The sequence below is a fragment of the Catharus ustulatus genome, chromosome 4 (assembly GCF_009819885.2).
Source record: "Catharus ustulatus isolate bCatUst1 chromosome 4, bCatUst1.pri.v2, whole genome shotgun sequence".
Lineage (NCBI taxonomy): Eukaryota > Metazoa > Chordata > Aves > Passeriformes > Turdidae > Catharus > Catharus ustulatus.
In genome coordinates this window covers 27181161-27209075 of record NC_046224.1, presented here as the reverse complement: position 1 = coordinate 27209075, position 27915 = coordinate 27181161, and the positions used below count along the sequence as shown (strand labels likewise).

General features: G+C 43.4%; 2 protein-coding genes across 6 annotated transcripts in view; both read left to right on the top strand.

The window, feature by feature from the left end:
• RFX4 (regulatory factor X4) overlaps positions 1 to 3721 on the top strand; it is an 86400-nt gene extending 82679 nt beyond the window's left edge. For all 4 annotated transcript variants that reach the window (XM_033057612.2, XM_033057611.1, XM_033057610.2 and 1 more), the window contains one exon: positions 2172 to 3721. In XM_033057612.2, the coding sequence (XP_032913503.1) occupies positions 2172 to 2444 (273 nt within the window). In that variant the 3' untranslated portion in view covers positions 2445 to 3721. The remainder of the gene's footprint in view (positions 1 to 2171) is intronic.
• A 3020-nt stretch (positions 3722 to 6741) lies between these two features.
• RIC8B (RIC8 guanine nucleotide exchange factor B) overlaps positions 6742 to 27915 on the top strand; it is a 33390-nt gene continuing 12216 nt past the window's right edge. The window contains exons 1-6 of one of the 2 annotated variants that reach the window (XM_033058305.1): positions 6742 to 6861; positions 9963 to 10010; positions 19924 to 20532; positions 22619 to 22713; positions 27070 to 27223; positions 27545 to 27640. In XM_033058305.1, the coding sequence (XP_032914196.1) occupies positions 6751 to 6861; positions 9963 to 10010; positions 19924 to 20532; positions 22619 to 22713; positions 27070 to 27223; positions 27545 to 27640 (1113 nt within the window). In that variant the 5' untranslated portion in view covers positions 6742 to 6750. Of the gene's footprint in view, positions 6862 to 9962; positions 10011 to 11717; positions 11813 to 19923; positions 20533 to 22618; positions 22714 to 27069; positions 27224 to 27544; positions 27641 to 27915 lie in introns of those variants that run through there. The other variant, XM_033058306.2, reaches the window with a different exon arrangement.

The window sequence follows — 27915 nt, the reverse complement described above, 5'->3', positions numbered from 1 at the left end:
TTTGTCAGGGATATGAAAGCAAGTAATTCCCCTGTTAGAAGTCACAACCTTCATTTCAAAACCTCCAAGGAAAATTGCACTGAGTCAGGATGGCAAAGGCTGCTGTTATGGTTAAGAACAGAATAGATCAATTATCTCACTGGGAAAAAGATAGGAGAGGATCACTGGTGTATTATGGTAGAAGGCTAGGGTAACCCTGCTGTAATAACACTCTTTAGTGCTAGAATCTACAGTGTTTTCAAATATAGCTCAATAGGTAATAAAGGCAAAGGCCACCATAACTGGTATAACGTAAAACACTACTGAAGACAAAGAAGAAAGTTTTTAGCTTGGATCACATACTGCTTCCAAGCTTGAGTTTCATTGTTGCTGGTCATTGGAAGTTCTCATCTTCAATGAAAGCTTTTGGAAAGCCAACAAGCCTGAAAACTTGATTCTCCTTCAAAGGAATATAAAGCTTTTTACACTCAGTATGTAAGCTCTGCTGAACTTTCCTGCTGAAAAAACTTTCTCTGGGGTGAAGATAGAAATGTAGATGGTGTTGTATAGACCTGTTATCAGTGTTGCCAGGACAGTTTATTCTGGCAGCTGGATTAGCAGAACAGAGTTGAAATGTCGATGTTCCAGGGTGGTGCTGCAGTTTAACACCCCGTTAACATCTACCTGATGGCACAGGTAGACCCAGCCTGTGTTGTGATGGGGAGTACAGGCTAGGTAATGCCTTTGATGGCTTCCCTCTCATCTGCCTTCTGGCCTGTCTCTGCTGGACAGGCAGGGATGTGCTGAATCACTGACTACAGTAGGTTGGTCAGAGTCCTCTTTTTCTCCTCTCTAGTTGGGAGTGGCCCACATGTGGCTCTGAGCTGCCTGAGGCTTGTGAACTGCTCAAATACGTTTGCCAAGGCTGGGCTGCCTTCCTGGCTGTGGTCTGAAGGGAGACAGCACAGACTCCTCATGGAGACACTGCTGCAATTGCCTTGGGCTCATGAAACAGTTGCTTATGCAACTGATTAACCCTGGGCCCATCCACAGTAGAGTAATGTAACGAGACCCCTTGGGAATCTCTGCTACCTCCCTCCTAGGAACACCTACTCCAGCTGCTCTCTCCATAAGCCTCCAAAATATGAGGAAGAGGTTTTGCAGCCACAGAAAGCTTTGGCATGCAACTTGCAAAGTGTGTAAGCATCAGAAGTGATAGTGCTACTTTGGTGTCAGCTTTCTAGTTAAATACCACAGTGTCAAACAACCCAAGATATGGAAATTTTAAATGGGACACTCTGTAGAAAAGGTATAAAGATGTAAAACGTAGAAGCTCTGAAGATACCTGGCTGGCCAAGAATAGCTGGGAGCCTCACCGTCTCTGTGGTGCACATGGATAATGGGGACAAAACAGGGAGAGCTGTTCCTCAGACACAGCACACAGATGATCTGCTGTTGCAGGATAGGCAATAAGATAAATACATGCTAAGCAAGCCCTCACAAGCACAATTTACTTTCTGTTGCTGGGCAGCCTGCGGCCATAGAGGGCAAAAGCAGTTCTGTTTTCCTTCTATCTTGTTCTTCCTTAGTGGAAGCCATTTGTCAAACTTCTTGATTTCCAGTTTCCAAGTGTGACTGTGAACAGCTGGGGACTAGCAGGATTCTTCTCCTGGCTGCCTCTTTTCAGAAGTTCTCCCATTAGCTGCTGGCTCTGGGGCCAGACCAAACCATTTTCCTGCAGAAAATGTCAGGATGTCTTGTAAAATTCTAAGGGAAGGCACCTTCCCAGAAATAAAGATTCTTTTGTTCCCCTCCCTCAAAACTCCATTGAATGAGGAAGAGTTGGGACATTTTAGTTTCTGATTTTTAGTAAATGGCAAATTTTTGAGTAATGGTGGGAGAAAAAAAAATGATTCAATCTATTTTTCTGCTCCCAGATACACCTAGCACTTTGATAAATTAATTTGATATTTAAAATCAGTGACTGTTTTGCAAGACTTTCCTTGAAACTTTGGTTTACAGTAGACATTGATTATCTGATATTTCACCTTCAGTATGATACCTTGTTGTTGGATAGCTGCTAATTCATGATTTTGGCTTTTCTAAACACAGAATTGTAACACCACCAGCCCTTATTTTAAAATGAAGTATGTGGCAGATGATTCTTTGATTAATTTTTTTTTAAATTGCAGTACCCTTTCAATGGCCCAACATCAAGAATGGAGCCCTGTTTGATGAGCAGTACTCCCAGGCTGCATCCCACACCAGTGACTCCGCGCTGGCCAGAGGTCCCAGCTGCCAACTCCTGCTACACGAGCTCCTCCATGCACTCCACAAGATACGGGAATTCCAGTGACATGTACACGCCCTTGACAACACGCAGGAATTCTGAGTACGAGCACATGCAACACTTTCCTGGCTTCGCCTACATCAATGGGGAAGCCACCACAGGCTGGGCTAAATGAAGATGACCAGTACCAGCTGAGCCCACACACCTACAAGACTTACAAAAGCTTCATGCCGTGTGGGACTTTTCGTGGACGTTCTTCAAGAGAGGTGAAAATGGAAAGGATCCCAGGCAGATAAATGTAGTTCCTAACGTGGGCAGACCAGTATGATTGAATGTTCCTGTAGCCGAAAAATACTTTTGTGCTGTTCTAGACCACTTTTTGGGCTGATCTGTGCCTTTTTTAATTCTGGGCCAACCCTGTGTGCTCCCAGTTTGAGTGAGCCATTTTTACCCCTTCTCTTATTGATGAACATTAATGAGTCTTACAAAAAAAAAGTACTGAAACAGGACCTATTTATAATTTGAATTAAAGACAGAAAATTCACCCCCAGCAAAACTCCATCATCTGTTCTTCTTGTAAGCTCTTAATGCTTTCCTTAAAAACCATTCTGCCAAGTCATCACTTACTCATTTCAATTTCTCTATCTGGTTCCTTAAAAGGACACTGTTGCTGTAGGTTTCAGTTTACACCTAACTTTGTATATTGATGCACCTTTCTGTTGATCCAGTAAGTTTGATCTTTACAAAAGAGAAGACATGTAGCATTGAATTATACACTGCCTTAAGTTGACTATTGTTCTTATTATATATGTATTTGTGTTGAGTTTGCACAATCTGGAAAAATCTAACTTCTCTGGTCAGTAATGACAAGGTAAGAAGGGATTTGGGGACTGGGAAGATTTTGGATTCAGAGCCACATATGTTAAATATGATGATATGAAGCAATTATATAAAGAAAATGACAATGCAAACATGATTATTCATTTAATTATCTATTGACAGGTATGAAACTGTTCTCTCAATTCCTTCACGTGGTGATAATTCTCTATACGTCTACAAAAGCAAAATTCAAAGCTGTGCCTTTGAAGTTATTCTGTACTGTGTATGTGTGAAAAAATGTATTGTATTTTGGGGAGAATTTTTCTTAGACATTTTCTGTCAGATTTGTAGCTATTTGTGAGTTTTTGTTAGTTTTTATTAACATAGCTTTTTCTTCTGTATTATAAAACGCACCAAGCAATTATGGTGGACCTATTACCCTATGGGTAAGAAATAAATAAATGGAAATATGACAACAGGCATTTTAGTAATTGTTTTGTAAATAAAATCTTTGATAGCACCCAGTGTGACAAGTAACCATGTTTATGCCTAAAATGGACATAAGTGTTATTTGTACAGTTGTGCAAGATATATGAGGGATTTTCACACCCAAATAAAGTTCTTGAAAGTAAATAGATGCCAGTTACATTTACTTAAGTGCAAAAACTTCTACAAGCTGCAGATCTTCAAAAAATGTTAGATGTCATGATGTATGTTTTTATCCAAGGAAGGACTCAAAAACAGGTACAGTTCATGGCAGAGGGGTGATGCACCCCCACCTGCCTGATGGACTGGTGATCACGACCTGGGATATTGGACACAGTGTAAGACCCAGAAACAATAAAACCTTTCTGAGTGAAGAACTGCAGCATCCTGGGAGAGGGAATTCTGATCAACAGCAGCACCATAAAGCTGCTCATAAAAAAGAGCCAAGAACATCACCAGTCAGACAGGACTTGGAATGTCTTGGGGGAAAAAAAAACCCTCCACTGTATTTTTTTATTTTTAATTAATTTAGAAACTTGTGTTGATGCCTCAGGAGTGTGAATGTGCACTTTCATCTACCTGTTAACTGCCTCCTGATGAGGGCTTTGGAATTTAAAGTAGACATTCACGGGGGACAGCATATAGATTGGTGGAACAGAGGCCACCACCTGCATGAGAAGAGCTGCGAGGGAGAGCAGGACTCATCCTGGGCCACTGCAGCTCAGACCCCACCACAGCAGCACAAACCACAGCAGCTTTCAGGTCACAGGGTGGGCACCAGGCTGGAGAGTGCAGCAGCTTGGGACAGCACCACAACCTCTGTGTAGAATGTCTGGTGAGGGGAGAGAATGTCTTAAATCACCCCATACCAAGTGCCAAACCTCCCGAGTCAGAGTCTGTTATCTAATCCTTTCCCTCCATCAGGGAAACTAAAAGTTAGGGACTCTTGCCTAGCCATGCATTTATGTGCATACAAAGTAAATATGTGACTATGCAAACATTGCTGAAGAAACTTTTATACCACATTCCAAAATATTCTGTCTCAATTGCAGTGTCGTTATTCTGTCTTGTTATTTTTTTTTCCATTTCCTTCTCTTTATTTCCTCCCTTTTTTCTATTTTTTTCTTTTTCTTTTCCTTTCTCCTTTTTTTCCTTTTTTTTTTTTAATTTTTTGCTTACATTCTCTTTTTTCCTAACACCAAATACACATTTTTGTAAAGATGTGATCTTTTTCATGGGCTAAAACATATAACAAATGATAGGTATATAATATATACAGTAGAATAGAAGCTATTATATATTACAGCATAATTGACATAATACATTTAATATTTTAATAGATCTACACACACAAAAATATATATGTATATATGTATGTATGCTTATAAAAATCCATTACAATGCTTCAAGATTTTTCATTACCAGGTAGAAAAAAGACTCAGCGGGGGAAGAGCAGTGAGAACTCCATTCAGTAGCATGAATCCTGTTTTTGTCAGGCTACCTCTTGCTGCTAAGGTCACTACCCTTTGACAAAAATGGCCTCTGACCTCCCCAGCCCCACAATTCTGTTGTGACTGACCCTGAAACCCATGAAATTCAGGGGCAGACATTGCTTTGGAAGGTTTAGATAAAGCTGACTAACATGGGAAGGGCTCATGGTATGCACCCATCTGAAAAGGTCTGGCAGTTCTTTGGTAGAGGATGCAATTTATTCTGTCCCTCTCTTTCATTGAAATCCTAATCCTTCATATGCTACATAAAGTGGAAACTAAAACGCGCTGATGATGAATAACAATGTGCCTTTAAAGGGCAGTAACAGTTTCCTAACCTTTATTTTTCAGGTTTTGTAATTTAAAAAAAAATAAAAATTAATTGGCTATGTGCGAGTAAAATTAGTGTTTTGCTGTGCTGTGAAGTAAATCTAAGCAGGCTTATACTTTATTATAGCGTTGTAAATCTAACAAGCAAAAGGCTCTTTTCACCGGGTTTATCTCCAAAGCTGCATTAGTTTGCAGATGGATCTCACTCGGAAGGAATGGCTGCACACTGGGTGGCTGGATTTTGTACTCCTTGCAGTCCAGCGACTGCGCTGTTCTGGATTTATACCATTTAAATATAAAGTGACAAGAAACCCTTGTGGCAAGAAACCCCTAAGGAGGAAATTCAGGCCCTGGTGTGCGTGTGCACCCTGAACCCTGCCGACAGGCACCGTCACATCTGGCCTCTGGGCCCTGCCCACTGCAGGTGCAGCCTGCCTGCGCTTTCCACCATGGAACCGCTCATTCCTGAGATGGAACGTTTCTCTGTCTCACGGATTCCTCAATTGAAGGAACAAAGATTGATTTTTTTTTTTGGTCAATTTTAATATATAAGTTTCTGCTATCTGGACAATGAATTTCGATTGCAGGCACCTCGAGTATGGAAACATCGTGTGTCTTCTCGGTGCGGTTTAAACACAGGGTCTGCAAAACCTTCAGAGACACGGTTCACCTCTGCGCGGCTCTGCCGACGCAGCCCACCTTCCCCTCCTGCCCCCTCCTGAACAAAGCGGAGAACTTTCGTGCACCACATTGTTCATTGGGTTACACTTGACGAAAACGGGGCTGGTTTCAAAAGCTGCCAGACGCTGTGGCGAAGCCCTGCTTCAGGGAACGCACACAGACTCCGCCCGCGGTGGGAGCCCAAAGACAGCTTAAGAAAAAGCGGCTAGCCCTGGTGGTGGCAGCCCTTCGCCTTGTGACAGACACGGTGTGTACAGGGCAGGTCACAGAGAGGGCACAGTCGGGCAAGCCTCAGGAGGATGTGCCGGGCAGCGCCCCGCGCCGCCGGGCGTCCCCAGAGCGCGCACCGCCGCCCCACCCGGCGGGCGCCCCCGGCGCTGTGGGCACGGACTGCAGCACCCATCGTGCCCCGCGGCAGCAAAGCCCGACGCGCCGCGCCGCTCGGCATGCTGGGAGATGGAGTCCTCGCTCCTCAACGGCCGGCGGCGGGACAGCAGCCAATAGGAGGGCTCGGGGTGAGCGCCGCCGGCCGCTCCAGCCAATGGCGTGCGGACGCTGCCTGCCGGTCCGAGCGGCTTCCGCGGGGAGCGTCGGCGCGTCAGGGGGCGGGGAGCGCGCGGGCGGGGTGCGGCCGCTGCCGGCGGCGCCGGGCGGGGCGGGCCGGGACGGTCGGGCATGGAGCCGGGCGCGGAGCCGGCCCCGGAGCTGGGCGCAGTGCTAGAGGCCGTGGAGGGGCGCGGCGGCGCCGAGGCGGTGGAGCGCGTCCTGGCGTGGTACAACGAGGAGGTAACGGGTCCCATCCCCCTCCCCTCTGCGCCGCTCCCCCGGCGGTGTCGCCGGCCCGCCCCGCCCGCCATGGGCAGCCCCGCCGGCATCGTCCTGGTCCCGGGGCTGGGCTCTGCAGCGGGTCCCCAGCGCTCGGCGCTTCACCGCCATGCCCCTGTCCCCCACAGCCCCTGCCCGGCGCAGCCTCCCGGCCCTTCCCGTGCACTCCCGGGAGACGGGGCAGTGTCCCGAGGAAAGCAGGCTTCCAAGGGAGCACAAAGCCCATTGCCAGGCTCGGCCCCCGGCACCGGGAGTGTAGGTTGTCGGTGATCGGGCTGTAAAAGGCGCTGTTTGATAGCGTACATGTCCCTTACAAGTTGTCTAACCTACGTACACCACTGAGCAGGGGCCGGACAGAAGAACCCCGAAGTCTCGTGGTACCTGCCCACCTGGCTGAGGTGCTGCCCTTTGTCAGCGGGAACAGAGAGGGCTTTCCATCGCCCGGACACTGACAGGGACCGTGTGAAATGGGCTGGCACACCTCCCTTCAGTTGTCCGTGTTTCTGGCCGAGCAAAGCGAAAGGGGAAGCTTAGAGCACGTTGAGTTTTTAATGCTGGCAGGTATGCAAAAGCATTTAGGGTCTACTGCTGCTGCAGTCTGATATGGGTATGTTCAGGCAAGGAGTGAAAGGGTTTCCTGCTAATGTAGGGAGGTGAAAATTAGAGTCAAAGTAGATGTTGGATGGGTTTTTTTTATTTTTCCCCACCTCTTCTGATAGGGGCATTTTGACACTTAGTTTGTAGTAGAGCAGTACAGTCCATTCTGAAAGATGGCGTCTCAGCCCATCAGGTGTCTGCCCTTTGTATAGGTGCTTGTACACAAGTCTCCAAAGCGGTACTGACTCCGAGTTTGGCTTTAGCTGTAATTTAAATGCAGTCATGTTGAACTACTTATTGACTGAAATCTAGGAATCTACAGGAACAAACATTAAGGTCTTTAGTTAAAGTTTCATAGCTTTGTGATTAGGGGAGAAGCCAAATGAATGTGGATGTGATGTGGGTATTCTTCAGCCTCTACTTGCTGTCCCAAGTGCAATATGTTTTACATCTAACAATTCCAAGAGATGTCTTGAAATTTGCTATCCCAAGTGCAGTATGTTTTACATCTAACAATGGCAGTAACTGATTTCTTCACTCAAACTTATGCTTGTAGAACCTTGAGTAACAGTCTTGACATAGGCTGTCTTTGTGCCCATGAAATACAGAGGCAGAGACTGATGCAGTGGCAGGGCACTTTCTATGAAGAATTGGTAGATCAGGAGTTCATGAGACACAGCTGTTTTAACTTGCTGACCTCTGAGCTGCAGAGGAAGGATTTTGATTGAAGGAACATTTTGTCTCCGTCCTTACTCTTCAAAGTAACCCCATTAAAATGTGTTCTGACAAAAAGCACGGACAAGCATAATTTCTTAATTTTGCTCTACTGGATTTTATGCATTCTCAGCAGCTTTCCCAGATGAATTATTTAGGTTTGAGTTTAATCCTTAAGGACAGAGTGAGAGCTTGTGCAGCTTCAGTTCTGACATTTCAAGTATTTGCATTAAGTCTTGGAGTTAAATGTGTAGTTAAATACTTCTTTTGGAGTGGGATGAGAAACTGTAATGCTGTCTCAGTATGACATTGCTCTTACTGTGTTTCTTGTTCAAACTTTTTAATAATATTTCTTCCATCTCTTTTTTGTACACTTTGTTACTGGCACTTTGTCTATGGGCCAGCAAAGACTGGGCAGTCTCCAGTTTCCAGAGTTTTTGGTTTCCTTAGGTTTTTTCCAAATAACAAATTAAATATGCTTTAATTAAAAAGAAAGGATGGATCAAGTGTAGTTCCAAGGTGCAGGTGCCTATAGAATAACCATAATGAGAGAAATGAATAGGCCTATTGGTGCTTCTCTGTGCTGTCCCATTTGCAGTGGTTATTCCAAATCTGTTCCTGTACTGCTTAGGCTTGTTCTCACTACATTGCTTTTGTAAATTCCCAAAGATGTTCATGTGCAAACATCAAAGCTGCATTCTCTTGGTTAACTGCTCATCATTTAATCCTCACCTGCTTTTGATTGGCATGTTGCTGAACTCCTGTGGTCCTGTTGGGAGCCCTGTAAGAGAGAGCAAGGGGATTATTTGCCTGCTATTGAGGGAGGAAGAGAATGATTTTCCTACCATCCTTAAGGCTGTAACTGATGTTGGTAACCTTTGGTGGTTGGTAGATGTCCAAGGCCTTTCTGTGTAACTGTGAACTTGGGTCATGAAAGATAAGAAGGCCATGAATGTGCTATGGAAAGTCACTTTTGTTTCCCAGTCACTTGCATGATGTATAGTCACTAGCAAGTTGTATATTAGAAGTAGAAATTGAGATTTTAATTTTTTTGGAAATTGTTCATCATGATTGATTGTTTAGATTGGAAGTTTTAAAATGTTACAAGAGTTGTCTGGTATTAGTGCTGTTTTCTTTGTCTGGCTGAATAACTTTTGCCATATGAGTAATATTTCACTGCTGTTTGAAGTGTTCAATAAAAAATAAGGACTTGTTAGACCACATCTATCTTGTGTTTAACTGTACCAGTGGAAACGAATACCTTGGTAAGGTGTTTCGGAGGCTGCCAGAACACAGAAACTGGTAGTTTATGTAGCAAGGCTTATTTGATTTGTACTCGTTGTTTTCTGGGCAAGATGATGCTGTGGTAGCTCCAGTTTGGAACAGTCAGAGCAGTCAAAAGCTTGTAAGCAAGATCTGCTTGGGGAAGAATCTGGGTGATGAGATATGTGTAAAACACAAGGCAATCTCACTCATTTTTCACCCTGTCAAGTGCCATGTGTGAGGTGGTTGATGCACATCCCACAGATAAAAGCTTGCTCTGCACTGGTAGTAATTGTGAAATTCTTCATTGGAGTCACTTGCTGAAGCTTTTGTTGTTGGAGAGGATGGGAAAAGGATGACATGGTTGTAGCCTCATTTTTTGAAGCTGAGTTTTACCAGACTGCTGAAGTTTTGAACGTTTTGCAGGTGTTACATCCTCAGCAGCTGCTGTGCATGTAACAAACACAACCTCTTGTCTTTACTTACAGAATCGGGGCACTTTCAAATTTGACCCTGCAGATGAAGACAAAAGAAAGGTGAGTAAAACAGGCTGCTGAGCTGCATACCTCAATGTAGAGGTATAAAAGAGTAAAGGCAGTCTCTTAACTAAGCCTACCATTGTGAAATGGTGCAAGCAATGAGTATAAAGTTATATTTGAATTTTTGCTTTTTCAGTCCAAGAGACATGACAACTACACATTCCCTTTTTTTTCTGAAAGAGAAATTCCCCTTGCAAAGCCCCCACTCTTGAATGAAAGTAGTTACAGAAACTGTAAATGATTTTGCTGGGTACAGAGTTGAGATGAGGTGGAGGAATAAGGGTAGAGATACTCTTCTATATCTACTGAGGTAAAATTTTGCCATAGAGTTTTCTGTTTTCTCTCTTCTCAGCAGGTCACAGTATGACAGATGTATTTCTTGTCTATGCGAGGTGTTTAAACAACACTAGGGATTAAGACGAAGGGATAAGTACAGAAGAAAGCTATTAGGCTGTAAGGAAGACAGGGTTGCAGAAGCCCATTATTCCAAAGGTGGCTGCAATCAGTGAGATATCGTTCGTACAAGTCAGGTGTCAAAGCTGGGAAGTGTGAATTGAGTTGTCCAGGTGTGGTAGGGCTTAATACACCCCTTGGGATCCATCCACAACCTTACATTTAAAGCTTGGATGTGGAATTTTTTATTTCTCCTGTTATTATTTTTAGGGTGTAATACGTAATTACAAGCTCCTCCTTTCTGTTGTGTAATTAACTTTGGGGCTGATTTGCACATTTATTCAGAAAATGTTCATTAGTGATTGAGGCTGTATGTTTCTGCTATTTGTGGAATAAACTTAAAGCTTGGAATCAGAACTGTAAGGTTCCTACAAGGATAGCTTGTCTGAAATTTGGCACACATCATTTCATTCCACGATCTTATGCAAAATCTAAGTATTTTAAGGTATTATGTTTTTTTCTGGTAGAAATGGGTGGGATGAGAAGTCTGGCAGTCTTTTGCAAACCCATCAGTTGCTTGTACTTTAATCTTCAGTTGCAATTCCTTGTTACACAGAGGACTCAAGGACCTCTTAGCTTTAATTTATCTATGGCTTTACTCAAAGCAGACACACTCAGTGATGTGATGGACTGTGTATGTCCTTTCTGATCTGTAGAGGAACTCAACTGGGATCTGGACTTGGTGTTCTTACCTCTCTTCCCTCACCATCCCTACCATCCCTTTTTATGTTGCAAATGAGCAAATGTCTGGTCTGAAAAATTGATTGCCAACTACAGAACACAGGAAAGGAGAAGAGAGCAGAAGCCAAATTGTCAAAAGCCACATAAAGACAATGAATTTGGAGAGATGAATATAAGTGATACAGTATATGGATTTTTTTTTTTTTTTAAACAACCCATGCACACCAGTGTGGTGCTGAAAATACAAAAGATAGAAAGGCCAGAACTATGGCTTGATGAGAAACTGGGTCAGTTGGACTGAGTAAATTGTTCTGCAGTGACATATGACGATCAAAACATGATGCTTTTAGGCTACAACCTAACTAAATCAGCAGTGAGTTTGTGATACTGAATTCCAGGAGGAAAGTAGGTTGTGTCCTCTGGAAGACAGGAAGAGAGGTAACGCTATCAAGCTTGTCTATCTGGACATAGCCACAGGACTGTAATACATCACAACTGTGATAAAAAGACAAGGTTGTAATGTGAGCTGTCCTTGTATTTGTCCTGGTTGCTTGTTTAATGATGTGTTTGTCTGCCTTGGCTTGTCTGTGGTGAGTGTTCTGGATATAAATCAGATGGCAATCTGTGTTGAACTGGAAGATCCACTTGGACTCCAGGCACATCAGGTCAGTGCCAATCCTTCTTAACTTATTATATACTAATAAAAAATACGCATTTCTGGAAGCCTGTTTTCAGTTTCTGTGTGTAAACAGTATAGAAATTGCCAACCAGAAGTAAATGTGTTCTGAAATAGCAGCTGAAATTAAGGCAGTGGTGTTGTTTCTGAGGAGCTTAACGAGCTCTTAGAAATTTAAAATATTTGTCTCAAGCAGTGAAGAAGTTGTTGACAGTGTTTTGCTGGGAAAGTTGAGTCTTCAGAACTGCAACACTTCACAGCACCATAGTGTGGTTGAGACGAACTGTTGGTTCTTTAGGTCTGTTCTGGAATCCACTCCAGAAAAATAATATCTATTACAGTAAATTCACGAATACAAGCCGTACTGAGTATAAGCCGCATCTCTGGGTGTTGGCAAATATTTCATTTTTTGTCCATAAATAAGCTGCACCCGAATATAAGCCGCTCTGTCGTTCGCAGCGAGGACCCGCGTGCAATTAGTAACAGAACCGCGGGAGGGCGGCGTTTACCGGCTGAGCTAAGGCTGTGCAGGCTCGGCCCGCTAGGGGCTGCTGACGGGGCCAGGTGGCCCAGCCCGGTGCTGCCGCTCGGGGCCGGCCGCCGCTGCCACTGGGCTCGGTCACCCCGGGTCGGCGCTGCCCCGCGGTGGCAGGCAGGGACGAAGCTTTCCCCGCTCCTACGGCAGCGGCGGCGGGCAGGGACGGAGCTTTCCCGCGCCCGTGGCGCCAGCGGCGGGCGCGGACAAAGCACCCCGCCTCCTCCCCGAGCCACGGCAATGGCTGCTCGGGGCTCCCGTCGGCTCCCCGAGACGTGGCAATGGCGGCGCAGGGCCCCCGTCGGCTTCCCGGGCCGCGGCAATGGCGGCGCGGCCCCCCTCCGTCCTCTCCGAGCCGCGGCAATGGCGGCGCCCCCCCCGCTCCTCCCCTGGGCTGTGGCAGAGGAGGAAAGAGAGCTCTCCCGCCTCTCTCCCCGCCCCCCGTGCTGCCTGCAGGGAGCCAGGGCAACACAGTAACACTGTAACAATCGCGGAATGCCGGCTTTTACTGGCAGGTGCTTGGCTCAGCGCCCTGGCTGGCACGTCTGGGGTTGTAAATGTCAGAAAATTATTCACATATTAGCCGCCCCCAACTATTAGCCGCACTTCCGGGTTTCCACCAAAATTTTTGTCAAATTGCTGCGGCTTGTATTCGTGAAATTACTGTAACTTGACCAGGCAGTCACCTTAGAGAGAGTTGTCGCGTGTAGTGTCTCCCTCTGTGGCACAGCAGGTGCTTCAGCTCAAGCTCATGTCCTAATACAAAAAGGAAAGGATTTTTTGGACCACTTGATCCTTATTTAATAGCTTTACTTTCAATTATTTGTACTTTGTCAGGGCCAAATACAGTAGTTTCACGAATACAAGCCGCACGGATTATAAGCCGCACTTCCGGTGCCTCGACAATGTTGCTGTCTTTGTCAATAGATAAGCCGCACCCCGAATATTAGCCGCACTTTCGTTCGTCGCGAGAATCCGTGCGCAGCTTTCACAAATTGGCCAATTAGTAACAGGATCGCGGCATAGCGGGCTTTACTGGCTCGGGGCGGGGCCAGGAAGGCTCGGCCCGCTCATGGTTGCCGACGGGGCCGGGTAGCCCAGCTCAGCGCCACGGCTCGGCGGGGCTGGCCGGGTGGTGCTGCCGCTGCCGCCGGGCTCGCTGGCCCCCCTCTCCCGTCAGCACCGCCCCGCTGCCGCGTTCCCTAGCCCTGCCGGCGGGCTGCCGTCGCCCGGCTCGCCGGCCGCGCCGCGCCGCGTTCCCTAGCCCTGCCGGCGGGCTGCCGCCGCCCGGCTCGGCGGCCGCGCCGCGTTCCCTAGCCCTGCCGGCGGGCTGCCGCCGCCGCCGCCCGGCTCGCTGGCCGCGCCGCGTTCCCTAGCCCTGCCGGCGGGCTGCCGCCGCCCGGCTCGGCGGCCGCGCCGCATTCCCTAGCCCTGCCAGCGGGCTGCCGCCGCCCGGCTCGGCGGCCGCGCCGCATTCCCTAGCCCTGCGGGCGGCCTGCCGCCGCCCGGCTCGCCGGCCGGGCCGCGCCGCGTTCCCTAGCCCTGCCGGCGGCCTGCCGCCGCCACCGCCCGGCTCGCTGGCTGCGCCGCGTTCCCTAGCCCTGCCGGCGGGCCAGCCACTGCCGCCGCTGGCAGGCATGCCGGCCGCGTCGCCGCTGCGTTCACGTACTCGCCCTGCCGGCGGGCCAGCCGCTGCCGCCGCTGCCAGGCTCGCCGGCCGCCCCCTCCCATCTGCACCGCCGCCGCGTTTCCTCGCCCTGGCCGGCACTGCAGGCCCCCGCACCGCCGGGCTCCCCCACGCTGCTGGCCCCGATTCTGCTGGGCTTCCCCCACTGCCAGGCAGCCCCACCCGTCGGCCTTCCTGCTTCTGCCATGCTCCCCTGCACTGCTAGCCCCAGTTCTCCCGGGCTCCCCCGCCCTGCTCGCCCGGGCTCTGCCGCCCCCCTGCCCCGCCCTGCTGACTCAGGCTCTGCCGCCCGCCCCCCACACTGCTGGCCCCGCCTCTGCCAGGCTTTCCCACCTCAACCGGGGCTGGCCGGGCTCCAGCTTGGCTTGGGGCTGCCGCGGGCTCTCACTTCCGTGTTGGCAGCTTTTAGAATTTTGTTAATGTATTAGCCGCCCCGGAATATTAGCCGCACTTCTGGGTTTCCACCAAAATTTTGGTCAAATTGGTGCGGCTTGTATTCGTGAAATTACTGTACTCTTTCTGAAGTAGCAACACATTTGTGCTGTTTACAGACTTCAAATGGTAAGAAAATTACAGTACTGTTTGTGCCCTGGAAATCTCTCAGCACTGATTACCTGGTTGGTTGTAGCATGCCACAGCTGTGATATGACACCTTTATATCACCATTTGCTGTGTTATAACAGATGAAGTAAAATCTGGCCAAGATGGCAAGTAAGGCTTTTTAATTTGAATGAAAGCACTGAGTTTGCAAGAAGAAGAGGAAGAAAGGGAAGGTGTAGCCAAATGTAAGAATATGACATACAGACCATATTCTTAACTGACATGACTGAACTATTTCTTCTTCAGCTCCATACCTTTCTGTCTGCTTCATCTTTTGTAGTACTTGCAGCATCTGTTTTCTGCTGTACTAGGTCCAGCTTACTGTGTTGGGTCTCTTAGTAGAAATCTTCAGAATTTGAGACCATTGTTCTTGAGTTATTGTCTAGGTTCACTTTGAACATGATTGATCTAAAATTCAGTGGGAAGAAAATCACCAAAACAGTCTTTTTCCATATCATCACTGAGTGTTTTCAAGGTGTTGAAATAGCTGGTGGTAAATCATATCAAAAGTATTGTGGGGCTTTCTCTAGCAGTTAAATTCATCGTGTGGGAAGATAGTCTCTAAGTCTGTGGACAGTACCATATTTTAACTCTGGAAGGATGGAAGGAATGAAGTATGTTGGTGGAGCAAGATGCTGTCACTCTCTGAATCTTAGAAGAACCTCATTCTTAGGCAGTGCTGTTGCTTCAGGGAGGTCTGAAGGTTCCTGCAGCCACCAAGGCACAATTTTTCTCCTCCCAGTAAATTTGGGGCAAGCTTTTAAAGAAGTGTACTGTAAAAATATTAAGCTCAAGTTCTCCGCTGAGCATTCTGTGTGGTATCTTAGTATTAGTTGCTGTTGTTACTGTTCTGACTTCAGCAAAACCCCTTAAGGGACTACCAGTCTGTGAGAGGAAAAAAGTACTAAGTATCCTTCATTAATACTGAGCATTTGTTTTAATTCCCTCTGGTCCTGCCCATTCCCAGCCAGCATTTTTCAGCTTTTACTGAAACCTCTTAAGGTTCATGAAACCCATCTCTCCTTTTAACATCCTTCTTTCACCATGGGATTACAGAGGATGAAAGGATTCTCCCTCTCCCTGTCCAGTGGGGTGAGCAGGGTCTGCTGTGAGTGCAGCTATGCAGGGTTTCACCTTTCTGTGACTCTGAAACAAGTGTTTAATCCACCAGTCCTGGCAAGAGGCATTGCTCAGTGTGCTCCTCACCTCACCTGCGGAATTGTGGTACTGTCACTAGTTCAGACCTTCAGCTTGGAGCTGTGCCATGTCAGAGCTGGCAGGCTCCTGCCAAATAGCCAACCTCCCGCTGTCAGTGAGGGCTCAGCAATGAAGTGCTCAAAAGGAAGCAGGCTGAATCCTCAGGAATGCAAGTATACACCTTTCCTCCCCACCCACATCTGTCCACAAAGACTAGGCAAAAATTTGGCATGGCCTTCTTGGGGAGGTTATCTCATTGTCCTGTTATTCAGCACACTTGATGATACATATTATGTAAGTGTTGTCTTGACTTCCAGAGAAATGAAAGTTGTAACTAACATTTCAAATGTTCTTGGGCTTACTTTCTCACTGCCATGGATACTTAGCTCTGAAACCTAACAGACACTTAAACACAGAAACTGAAGAGTTGTGCTCCCCTTTCCTTCCCCTCCCTTCCCCCCAGCCTAATCAGCCTGTGAAGAAAGATAGAAGATAACAGAAGCGAAGAAATTATATTGGCCCAAAGCCACACAGCATGTCTGTGGCTGAGCAGGGAGAAAACACAGGTCTCTTGTATCTCAGGAGAGGCTTTTTTCTACTGGGCTATGTTGCTTCTTAGCATCAAGACTTCATGCTGTCAAGATGAAGGACCAAAATGGGTTAATAGTTTATTTGTCAAGATGACAAATGGGTTTTTCTGGCCTTCCTGTTGTAACACAAGATTTAACACTACAGCATAGACAAAAGGAATGGTGTACGTTGTTTTGTGTTAATCTTACTATTAGCACAAAAGCTGAAATTTCAGATAAATTAATTTTTTACAATATTACAATTTTACAATAAAAAAAGTTAAAACTGGAAACTGCCTTGAGTCTGTGAAAAAGTATATAAAAAACATTGCTTGCTGTAGCATGGTTGATGAAAGTCAAAATGTTATCTGGATGTTGAAAGTCAGCATGTTACCTGATGTTGTTGTTTGGATTCTAAAAAGGGCAGAAATGTTAGAATCCAAACAAAGAAATGTTAAAATCTTGCAGTGGCCTAAAGGGTAGCAACAAAGCCCCTGAAACTGGAACAATGATCATGTTGTGAAAGGGGGAGGTATCTTCCTGTCTAAATTTTCACTTGCTTTTGTTTCCAGCCACATAAATGAAATCTGTGCCCCTTAGTTTATGCCATGCTAATGGTCTACAGGGTGGTAGAAAAAGCACCACCTAAAGAAAATGAAACTCATACTGATGTTGTTGTGGTCACATCTCTTCCTGTTTCTCTTTGTGCATAATTTCCCTTGTACCATCAAGGCAAAACAGAAAGTGTGCTGTATGGCATTTGGTTTTGTCTTCAAAGCAATTTCCTAATAGGGTTAATCTTTCCATGGATAGTTCTGCCATTATAATCAGATACTCCAGCTTTTCCTGAGGTGCTGATGGCTCTTGGGATCAACCAGCAGTGGTTCACTGTCACAGATATCCTGACCGATTGCTGCTTCCTCTAAAATCACTCTTGATGGCTCACTGGGTCTTAACTCCAGAGAACTTTGTCAGCAGTTGAGTTGTAAGCAGGTTGCTAAATCTCAAAAAACAAAAAAGTTCTGTTTAATATCTATCTTTAGTACAACTATTCAGAGTTAAGACTCTTCTGGTGCTGTGTTTCACTAAGATTTGAAGCCAAGATGATTTGAGATGATTTTGTTTTTTAATTAAATTGCATATAATTTACTGTATGGAGGGAAGGTTAGACTTCCACCTCTCATAGCAAGTCAGCCGGAGGTTGGTGCCCTTTGGGATCCCTCCTGCAGTACTTTTGACATTTTGCAGTGATACTTTCATAGCAGCAGGTGGGTAAAACATACGGGGAAAAAAAGTCAATATTTGAGTGTCTTGGTCTCTTTGTAATCAAATGAGTGTTCAGAATTTGGATAAATTGTTACAGACCACTTTGTAGCAGCTGTTACCAACAAGCAAGACAGTTAACTGCTAAGTCAAGTTGAAACAGAATAAACTAGCATTTTTCTGCAGTTCTGTGAACTGTCCATTCAGGTGTGTTATTCCTCAAAACCAAACAGACTGTACACTTCAGCTTGCAAAGCAGAGTTAGTTGTATGGAAAACTCCACAACAGAAAGGTTAGAAAGAAAGGTTAGAAAAAACTTGAGCTGTGACTAATTTGACGGTGGATCTAGGCTGGTGATTTTTTGTTTTGGGCATTTTTAAAAACACTTCCCAAATGCCACTTTCAGGCACATCTAGTGCAAGTCTAGCATACCATGCTTAAGTCAGGGAGTTGTGCAGATCTGTGTGAGCAGCATTAGGTTAGTGGTGAAGAACTCTGAGAACTTTCCACTTTAGTATCTTTTTCCAGCTACAGTAAGTACCTATGTGCCTGTACAGGTGGTCACATATGGGGTCTTTAGTGTTGTTGTGTCTCTGATATTCGGATAAAGTTTTCTTATGTTGCCTATGTGATAAGAGGCGGGGCTCATTCTTTGTTTTCAGACTCTAACTGGATTAATCTAGTCAGGGCTGTGGAAGTGCAGTCAAGATCTTGATTGTCTGGGTGGTGGTTTTGGAACAAACATATTAGAAGTCATATTGTGAGTTCCTACTGTTTGACATTGTTTACAGATTTTCTTTTAATATTTTTGAAGTTAAAAGAAATATTGTTTTCACCCATATTCTTCTGGAGTGTTTGTTCTAGATGTGCTTTAGACTTAATGTTTGTTATTAATTTTATAATTTTTGCTGTAATTGTAAGTCATCACAGTAATAGTATTGGCTTAGATGTCCCAAGTGGAACCTTTGTTTTGAACTTTGTGTCAGGGTTATGGGCTTCTGTGCTCCTCACTTTTTCATTGGGGTGATGGTGAAAAGGGAAATCCAGAGACCATTCCCCAAGAACCATTTTATTCTTTAGTAGCATTCGTATGCTTTTTGTAATCACTTTCTTGATGCAGACTGCCTGAGATCACAATATGAATTTTGGGTCCTAAGCAGACTTCTGCGCTAGGCCTCTTCCACTCAGTGGCTGCTCTGGCTTCTTTGGTAATTTATGTTGGTGGTAAAGACACCAAGCTGGGGAGGAGAGGAGCATGGAGGAACTGTGTCCTGGGAGGTACAGTGCAGTTTCTGTATTGGGAACTTCTTTGTGGCTGTACTTCTGACTCTAGTACCCATGAGGAGTAGTGTTGTCCTGAGTGTAAGGCATGAAAACCCATAGGAGTCCTTTCACATCAAGCAATCTTTTCTGCCTCTCTTTTCTCCTGTTTGATTGGTTGTCCATTTCTGTCTTATAAAAGGTAATACTTCTGTAATTCAGGTGTTACAGTCCTGACCTACAGATTGTTGGAGCGTTGTATTTTCTCATGCTGCATTTATGTGATTTTTTTACCCCTGCAGTCCTGTTGGTATAGGAAATCCGTGAACTATTTTGACATCAAGAACAATCTGTGTTGATAAAGCAGCAGCTTTGCTGGTTTGGTAAAACTGCTACAATCTGCCTTCAAGTAAAACTGCATTATGTTTCTGTCAGAGGTGTTATTTCTGAGAGTTGTACTTAAAATGGGAGAAGTCTGTCGATGAGGTTGAAGTGGCCACCCAAATTATAGCTGTTACCAAACATGGAGTACTAATCCTTGTATGTGAAGTAGCAGTTATTTTGGTTTCTGTTTCTCCCAGCCTTCTGACTGAAACAACCTTAACTTAAAATTCTGCAAGTGCTGTAGGTGTGGCTGTTGTACTTTGACATATTTTTAAAAGCTTTCACTTCTCTCTAGCTTTGTTATTCTTCTGGAGTTTTTAGTCCTGATAGTGTAACTGGCAGTGGTGGGTAACAGATAACATTTTGGCTTAATGCTTTTGCAAACATTGATGTATTTGGATTGTGCTCATGAGGAAAGCTGCTTTTTGTGCTCTCTGGCAGCCTTTGGTAACAGTTCATATTTTGAAGCACTAATATAGAATACTTAGTTTCTCAAGTTAGATAAAACCTCGAAAGTTATATGGAAACTTAGCAAAGTAGTTTCTTATTGCCGCCAATATTTTGACACTGAAACTGTTCTCTTTTTGTTTGTTGTGTTTGCCTAGAAACTGTGTGAGGGAATTCTAAACATCCTGGAAAAAGACACAAAAACTTCATGTCAAGTTGCCTGCCTGGAGGCCCTCCGAATTCTGTCAAGGGACAAGAAGGTTTTAATGCCTGTAACCACAAAGAGGAACATGCAGATCCTTATGAAGCTAGCAAAGCTGGACACTGTGGAAGATCCTCTGGAGAGAGTATCTGAATTTCCTGTGATAGTAGAAGCCTTAAAATGCCTCTGTAACATAATTTTTAATAGTTCAGTTGCACAGAAGCTCAGTTTGGAACTGAATCTTGCAGCAATGCTCTGCAATCTTCTGCAGAAATGTAAGGACCGACAGCTGGTTGATGACATTAAGTGCTTTGATTTGCGTCTCCTCTTCCTCTTGTCACTTCTGCACACAGATATTAGAGCACAGCTGCGTCAGGAACTACAAGGGGTGCAGGTTTTGACTCAGGCTTTGGAGAGTTCCCTGAGTGTAAGATGGACAGAAGAATATAAAGCAGCAGAAGATCGTGACAGGCCTCCTCTGTCTTTGCAAGAGACAGATTGTGCCATTGAGGCGCTAAAGGCTCTATTTAATGTAACACTTGACAGTTGGAATGTCCACAGCAAGGTAAGGCTTAGCTGAAGTGCTTTTTTCAATTGATTTTGTTTAGCCTGCAAGAGCCAGCGAGTGGATGTCATCTTTTAAGATGAAGAGCCAAGTACACTTTCATTGTTATGTCTTATGAATAAGGTTTATCTTGGTTTGTTTTCGTTATTAAGTCAGATCTTTTTTTTTTTTTCTTAGATAAATATGCTTCCTAGGTGTTGCATCCTTAAATTTATAGACAGAAATTACAAGGGGAACTTTGCTGAATAACCTGAGTATGTGCTAAAGCAGGAGGATTATATAGGGAACCTTTCTTTTTAGTCCGCATCATAGTCTCTAGAACAGTGTTATCTACTTTCCACTGGACATGATAAATAAGCAGCATATAATGCTGATCAAAATTCTACAGTAGTTAAAACTTCTAAATAGTTGTTCTCCTTAGTGTGTTGGACTAAGCAGTAAATCAGACATTAATTATAACTTTAAGGAATGTAAAACTTGAGCAAAGTTGGAAGTTTATTCTTTGCTTTAATGTCTCAAGGATACGCTGAATAGGAAATCCCGAAATGTAAGTGTTGGAGGGGTCAGAGAAACTAATATTTGAGTTTCAAGGAAATATAAAGAACATGAGGTTTCTTTCTTCTGTTTATATTCCTGACTTGGACCCTTATTAAAAGTATCTTTAACTTTACCAAAGTTCTTTGTATAGACAAGTGATTGTTTTGGAGGTAAAAAAAGCATGTAACACAGTTATATGGAAAGCTGGGAAAAGAAACTGTATTACATGTTCACCTCTTGAGAGGTATGCTCTTGCTGTCTGGAAGTTGGTTTACGTATAAAATACTGAATCTGGAGAGATGTAAAAACCCAGCTCACTGTCTTTTCCTCCTTAATATCCCAAGCATGCATGCAGCTTTTTTCTTTTTTCTTTTTTTTTTTTTTTCAAATGAGAGTTAAAGACATCCCAGGGCAGGAGAAGCTTATTTGCATTTTGAAATAAAGCTTAGATAATAACACTTTACTAGAAACTCCTGAAAGCAGGGAACTTTTAAATTAAGTAAATTTTTAGTGGCTGCTAGCTGTTAGCCAGATGTTAGGTGACATTCTGCTTAGTGAATATTCTGGTGGCAATTTTAATGGTCTGGAAGAAGAGTGAAAGGCGTGTTAATGAAGTGGGCTGAAGATGCAGAATTTGAAGAGATTCCAAACACAACACATGGAAAATAAAAGGAGAGCAGAGAGGTTGGGCATGTGGGTGGAAAGCTAGACAAGATCCATCCTAGCTTGGAGAGAACCATTTGGAGCACCGGTATTTAATGGCTGGAGATGGTTTCAAAGTAGCAAAGCCAGACAAAACCTGCAGGTGGTATAGCTGGCAGATTTGGATGCTGATGCTACAAAAGACGATTTTGTAGAGGGTGGTTTGTGCCAGGTCAAACACTCCATCACTTATGATAGATGCCAAGAAGAGCTGTTGAAAAAGAGTGAGGACAATGATACACAGTTAAATGGTTACAGTTACTGGTGTACTTTTGTGTGCCTGCTGTTTTGTGGGAGATTGGAAGGGGGGATTGCTTGGAGAGGAGAAAAGGTAAGGCAAGTGAGGCTGCTGAGAAGTTATTAATGGCATGGAGGAAAGATACCAAGGGAGCAGAAACAAGGGAATTGGAAAAAGAGAGACTGGGTGGAGGGAATGAAACTTGGCAGCAAAAGGCCTAAATGAGGAGAAGACAAATTAAATGAAGAACATGCATAATATAAATGGATAAAGAGGTGGCCTGGTGTAAATGCAAGAAGGAAGAGAGTGGTATGTTAGGAATAGCAGTATGGAATTCAGCAAACACTGGGTTTTCTAGTAATGAAGGCTGATTTAACTGGAAAAAACTTCCCACTGAGTTTTACAAGGCGTGGTTCAAAGTCAGCTTATGAGAGTTATGTAGCATTAAGCATTCAGTGAACACTAAGGTACAATCCTTTTATTGATAGGGATGGTTGTTATGATCTAATAGGTATTTTCCATCTTTAACTTTTATTATTCTAGTGACCTGAAACCCTCACTTGCAATCTTCAAAATGAAAAAATATCTTCATAATTTATATTTATATAGAATGAATCTCATCAATTTCGTTACATGGCTGCCATCCTTCGACACTGCTTATTAACCACGGGCCCTACTGAAGAAAAAACTGAAGAGTTGCACAGGTTGGTAGAATTGCAGAACCAATCTATGTTAAAAGTTTTTTGTTTGGTTGGTTTTTTTAAATAGAAATTACTTTGCCTAAAAACTAAAGTGGAAATCTGAGAAACAATGAAACCTGAATTTATTTTGAGTTAATATTGTTAATCTTTTTTTGATGAAAGCTGTTTTCCTCAAACATTTTTTAAACATACCAGTTTTCCAGAGAGAATGTGGCTGGCAAGGTTGTTATTTTCTGTCACTGAAAAATGAAGCTTACCTTTTTGTAGTTCAAATTGAAGTGGAATGCATCTTCTGTTGTTTTGCACAGAAGCTGATGGAAATACTACATTTTGTGATTTCTAGATATAAGTTTTGCATTTCTGATGGATTGGGATGGAAGTAACAAGTTGATCTTTTATCCCAATAGTTCTAGGCTGCTTTATTGGAAGTGCCAATAATTTTCCTTGCTAATAATTATTTTTTTTTTCAAAGATGAGTGAATGGTACAATTTTAGGTGTGTGATTTGGGTTTTTTTCCTCAGTTCTGCACCCAACTGTTATGTATTGGCAGCCAGTAATTCAATCAAAATTCAGATTATTTGTGGTGAGGTAGTGGTTCTTTGTTTAGTGTTACTGTTCTTTCTTTATGACACTGTTCTTTTTACCCAGTAGGTCAGTTGTTCACTGGGCCTGACATTACAGTAGCTTTCCTCAGCACTGAAATGTTGCCATTTTCTTCTTCAGAGATGTCTGTATATATAACTATAGAATCTTTTGAAGGTCTTCTGAGCCAGTCTCTAGGAAGAAGGATAGAAATTTTCACACCCAGCAATCTTGAAAGTGTTAAATGACCTTGATTAAAATCTTGGAAAGCTCTTAGAGATCAACAGTCTTGGGAGGTGAACACTAAAATCCTGCATCAGAGCCCTTCTCAGTTGGTGCAGACTAGTTTGGAATAATTTAGGATACTGCTGCAGTAGTTGCCAGGACTGAAGTTAGTGCTGTATCCTGAAGGGCACTTAGTGTTTTCTCTTTGCTGCTGCTTATGGTGGGTGCTTTGTGTTCTCAGTCTCCTTTAAGGGAGGGACTGGCAGGAATAAAATCCCTACTGCTGGGAGAAATTAAAAGTTTTGGATAAAATAAACAATTACGAGAGAGTTGCAAGAATTATTATACAGCTCTTCCCAAGATCTGTTCCCTTGCTCAGAAATCTGACTAGTCTGATCACTCAGTTGAATATATTGCCGTGTAAAATTTGTCTTGTGGTATTGCAAAAGGATGCAAGTTATGCAGGTCCTTTTGCTTTTTGCTTTTGCAAACACTTGCAGCTGGGATCCAGAAAGGGCTTTACATAAAGAAGTAGGCAGCTGTGAAGATGATGTAGTGTTGGTGTGATTTCTGTCCTGCCTTTTTCAGTCGCAAGGGAGATTTTTTGTAGCATTGCTGCCCACGTGGAGACACCAAGTCAAAGCAAAGGCTCGCCATAATTCTGGGAGGGGGAAACAGGAAAGAAGTACATCACTGGCTTGTATCACTTCAGCTGTTCCCCCTTCTCCCGCAGACTCAGTGTAGCACTGCCTCAGTCTGTCTACTGTGCTGAGAAAACAATTTTGTCTCTCAGTTAGCAAATTGTGGCTGGTTAAGTTAGCTGAAGAGTAAATAAAGCAAATATAGCATCATTGTTTGTGGTATTCAATCTTGACTATGTGGTACAAGAGCACCATTCAGGATTTGACTTTTGTGATTCAAATATTTCAGCTTTTTTTCTGAACCTGAGTTTTGTCTTTGAATGCTAGAAGGATGCAATAAAAGCTGAATAATTGAACACACTTTTCCACCAGTGCCCCTGCAAATCCTCAAAGGGATTTGGGGCCTGCATCAGAGGACCCCAGTTCAGTCTACTGATCTATCTGGACAAGCAAAACTTAATTCCTGATAGGGGCTGCACTAATGAATGAGTAAAAAACTGTTGTCAGCAGTCTATAGCTAAAAAAGAGAGGCTGTGTCATCATTTGGGCTGTTCAGCATGCTGAACTCTGACCGTGCAGTCTTTATTGCTAGAGATGAAGTGTGAATCAGAGCAGAGTGCAACTTCCAGCTCTGCTTTCCTCCTGGAGCCTATCACTAAGGCAAGTATGAAAACTGTATTAAAAATAAAATTAAATACAAACAGTGGTGAATGTAGAATAAACTTTATGAAGCATCAGGGAGATACATTTCTTAAGATTGCTGATCATTTACACTTCCCTAAGTTTGCAAATCTGCAAAACCTAAGATGCTTCAGTGAAAGGTTTGGGCAGCCTGTTAAAGCACATCATTTGAATGCTTGTGCTCCGAATGTATAAGTTGAGGATTTATTTTAGGTGAACACTGAGTGTTGGATACATGCCCTGACCCATGATGTACTGATTGTCAATGTGACTATTTCTAACAAAAAAGCAGAAGTTAGCCATAAAATTATCTTAACTGCTTTAGTAGTCAGTATTGCCATTGTGGATCTGTTGCGTCATTACTTGATGTTTGAATATGAACAAGTTAAAGTACCACATGTTAGAGTGAGTGCCATTTTTGCCTACTAACAAGGATTTAATCAAGGCATTCACTGGCTCTAAATAGGCCTTTGCTTCTGAATTTGCATATCAGGAGGGGGCTGGGAGCATGAGTGGGTGGATGTCATGTCGCAGTGATTAATGATCTCTAGGAAGCCGAAAAGGGGAGAGTAATATACGCAGTATTTCTACCCCCTGGAGTAGGAATGCAAACACTATTGTGCGTATCTGTGCATAGTCACTGACTTCTAGTAGCTGGAGAATTTCATACACTCCTCTGCCACAAATAAAACTGTCAGTGGAGTGACAAAGATCAGAAAGCTGGGCTTCATTTATTGAAAAGAATAGCTCAGGCACAGTGATCCAGAAAATTAATTTTGTAGGTGTTTGGGAACTTGGTTGTTTAATAAGAAACTGGTAAAAAGAGAACTTTTGATGAAAGGCCTGAAGCCACCAAATATTTGTTGAATTTCTTCTGTTTTATTTCTGACTATTCCTGAATTATTGGAGAGGAATAACTTCCGTGATATAAAAGATATATCTTGAACAGGATTTAGAAACAAAACAAAGAGAACAAACGGTCCCAAAAGTAATAGTGGTCTGAATTTCAATTACTGAAAGAGCAAAAAGGAGATGGCACACTGTGGGACAGCCACCCAGTCTGATCAAACCAGAACCAGCACATTTGTTAGAAATCCTGTTATGGTCTGATGGCCATGGTTTGGTTTCTCTTTTGCTAATTCTTTGTTAGAATTGTATTAATAACTTAGAAACAAAGGGCAGCTTCTAAGTAGGTATTATTAAAAGTCTTAAATGAAGTTGTTTGAAAAGTTTTCTCCATTCTTGGAACACTTCACCAGTCCTTAAAACATCAGTGCTCATTAGTTCATTGCTATTTTAAGGTTTGCCTGGGTAAACCTTAATAGTTTTGTGCCATTTTTAAATACATCTGTTTATAAGTTTAGTTGGACATCAACAAGTAAATAATGACCGAATTCTAATTTTTGCAGCATCTGTGTAATTTCTCTCAGTGTTCAGGAACAGTACAAGCCCAAGTCTGTATAGTGAGAACAGAGTAGATAGCAAACTCAAAGCATGTGTACCCTGCAAGAGATCCTTGCAAAGTCCCACCTTACTCCATTAGAGAGGAGGGAGGGACCCTGTGGCCTAATTGAAATCACTTAATGGCTCTTTGGAAATGCTCCCCTTTTGTTGTAGAGCGAGAGCACTGCCAGTTACTGAAGGGTAGTGCTTGGTAAATAAACCTGAGTCTTTTTTTAATGTGTTAACAGCCTTCTGTATTTCATATATACTGCAAGCTAAATAAAAATGAAAATATTTCAGGGCACCTAGGAAATGGCCACTTTGGACCCCTGTTACAGCAGAAGGAAATGTTGTCCATATTGTGTTTTGCCACACTAATGTTGGTAATGTGAATATGAGGTAAAATGTTTTAAGTTTCAAGGAAAAAATGGGCTACTGCAAATCAATGCGAGAGTTCCCCCTGCTGTCCTGCAAGATCAGCTGCTGTAGCTTGCTGCTGGAAGCTGTGCCTTATCCATGGGATGGAATACTGTGGAGGCTGGAAGTAATCCTGTGCTGCTTCTTTTTGAACTTTTTGTCTTTCTTTATCTTTGTCTGTTCCAAGACCCAGCACTCAGGCGATAATGCAGGCCACCTTCTTTAAAACCCAGAGAGGAGAAAATAAAGCATTGTTTGAGTTGTGGGGCCTTTTTTTGATTGCAGTTGTACAAGCAGTTTATGGTGGGTTGTACTCTGTTTTTAATTCTTTCTTCCAAATGAATAATGAATTTTTAAAATCTGTTTCAGCAATGCAATCAACCTCTTAAGCAATGTTCCTGTTTCTTGCTTGGATGTTCTTATTAATCCATCGTCCCAAGAGGAAACAGATATAAAATACAATGGTATGAATATGGGAGCTATTCAGATTTTACTGGATTTCATGGAGAAGAGAATAGACAAGGTATGGACTGCAGGGATTTTTCACAAAAGGGGCCTCTTTCACTAAAGGAAAAAGTGCATATATATTGAGCTTTGTATAAACCTTTCAGCCAGTACTTAGCACAAATATGGATGTCCTACTAAGCTGAGAAACACCTCAAAATAAAGAACAAATTCCTGTGAATATCTCAAGCTATTTGCTGTGAATCTGAGGGTGAACATTTGGCTCTTTATGTAAAGTTTGTGTTTTGGCTGTCATATAGAACTTTATTGAAGTATTCATTGAATTTGAAAAGGAAAGTTTGCTCTTAAAATGTTTTATTTGTATTTGGTTTTATTTTAGGGAAGCAGCTATAGAGAAGGTCTGACTCCAGTTCTCAGTTTATTAACTGAATGCTGCCGAACTCACAGGAATATCAGGAAGTTTATCAAAGCTCAGGTAAGTAAAATGTTCATCAAAATTTGAATATATAAGGTAATAATGAACTTTGAGGTTTGTACATCAGTGCAGGACAGTGCTGTAGAAATAATTTTTCGCTCATGTAAATCAATAGATATTACGGCCTGAGTTCCATGATGCATTCTGTAGAGTTGTTAAATAATAGCATCAGGGATATTGTAAAGCTGTGTTAATGTGAGTCACCATGGATTGTGTGAGACGGGCAAAAAACTCAGTAAGGTTTGTTCCCTTACACTCAAATAAGAAACAGTTAT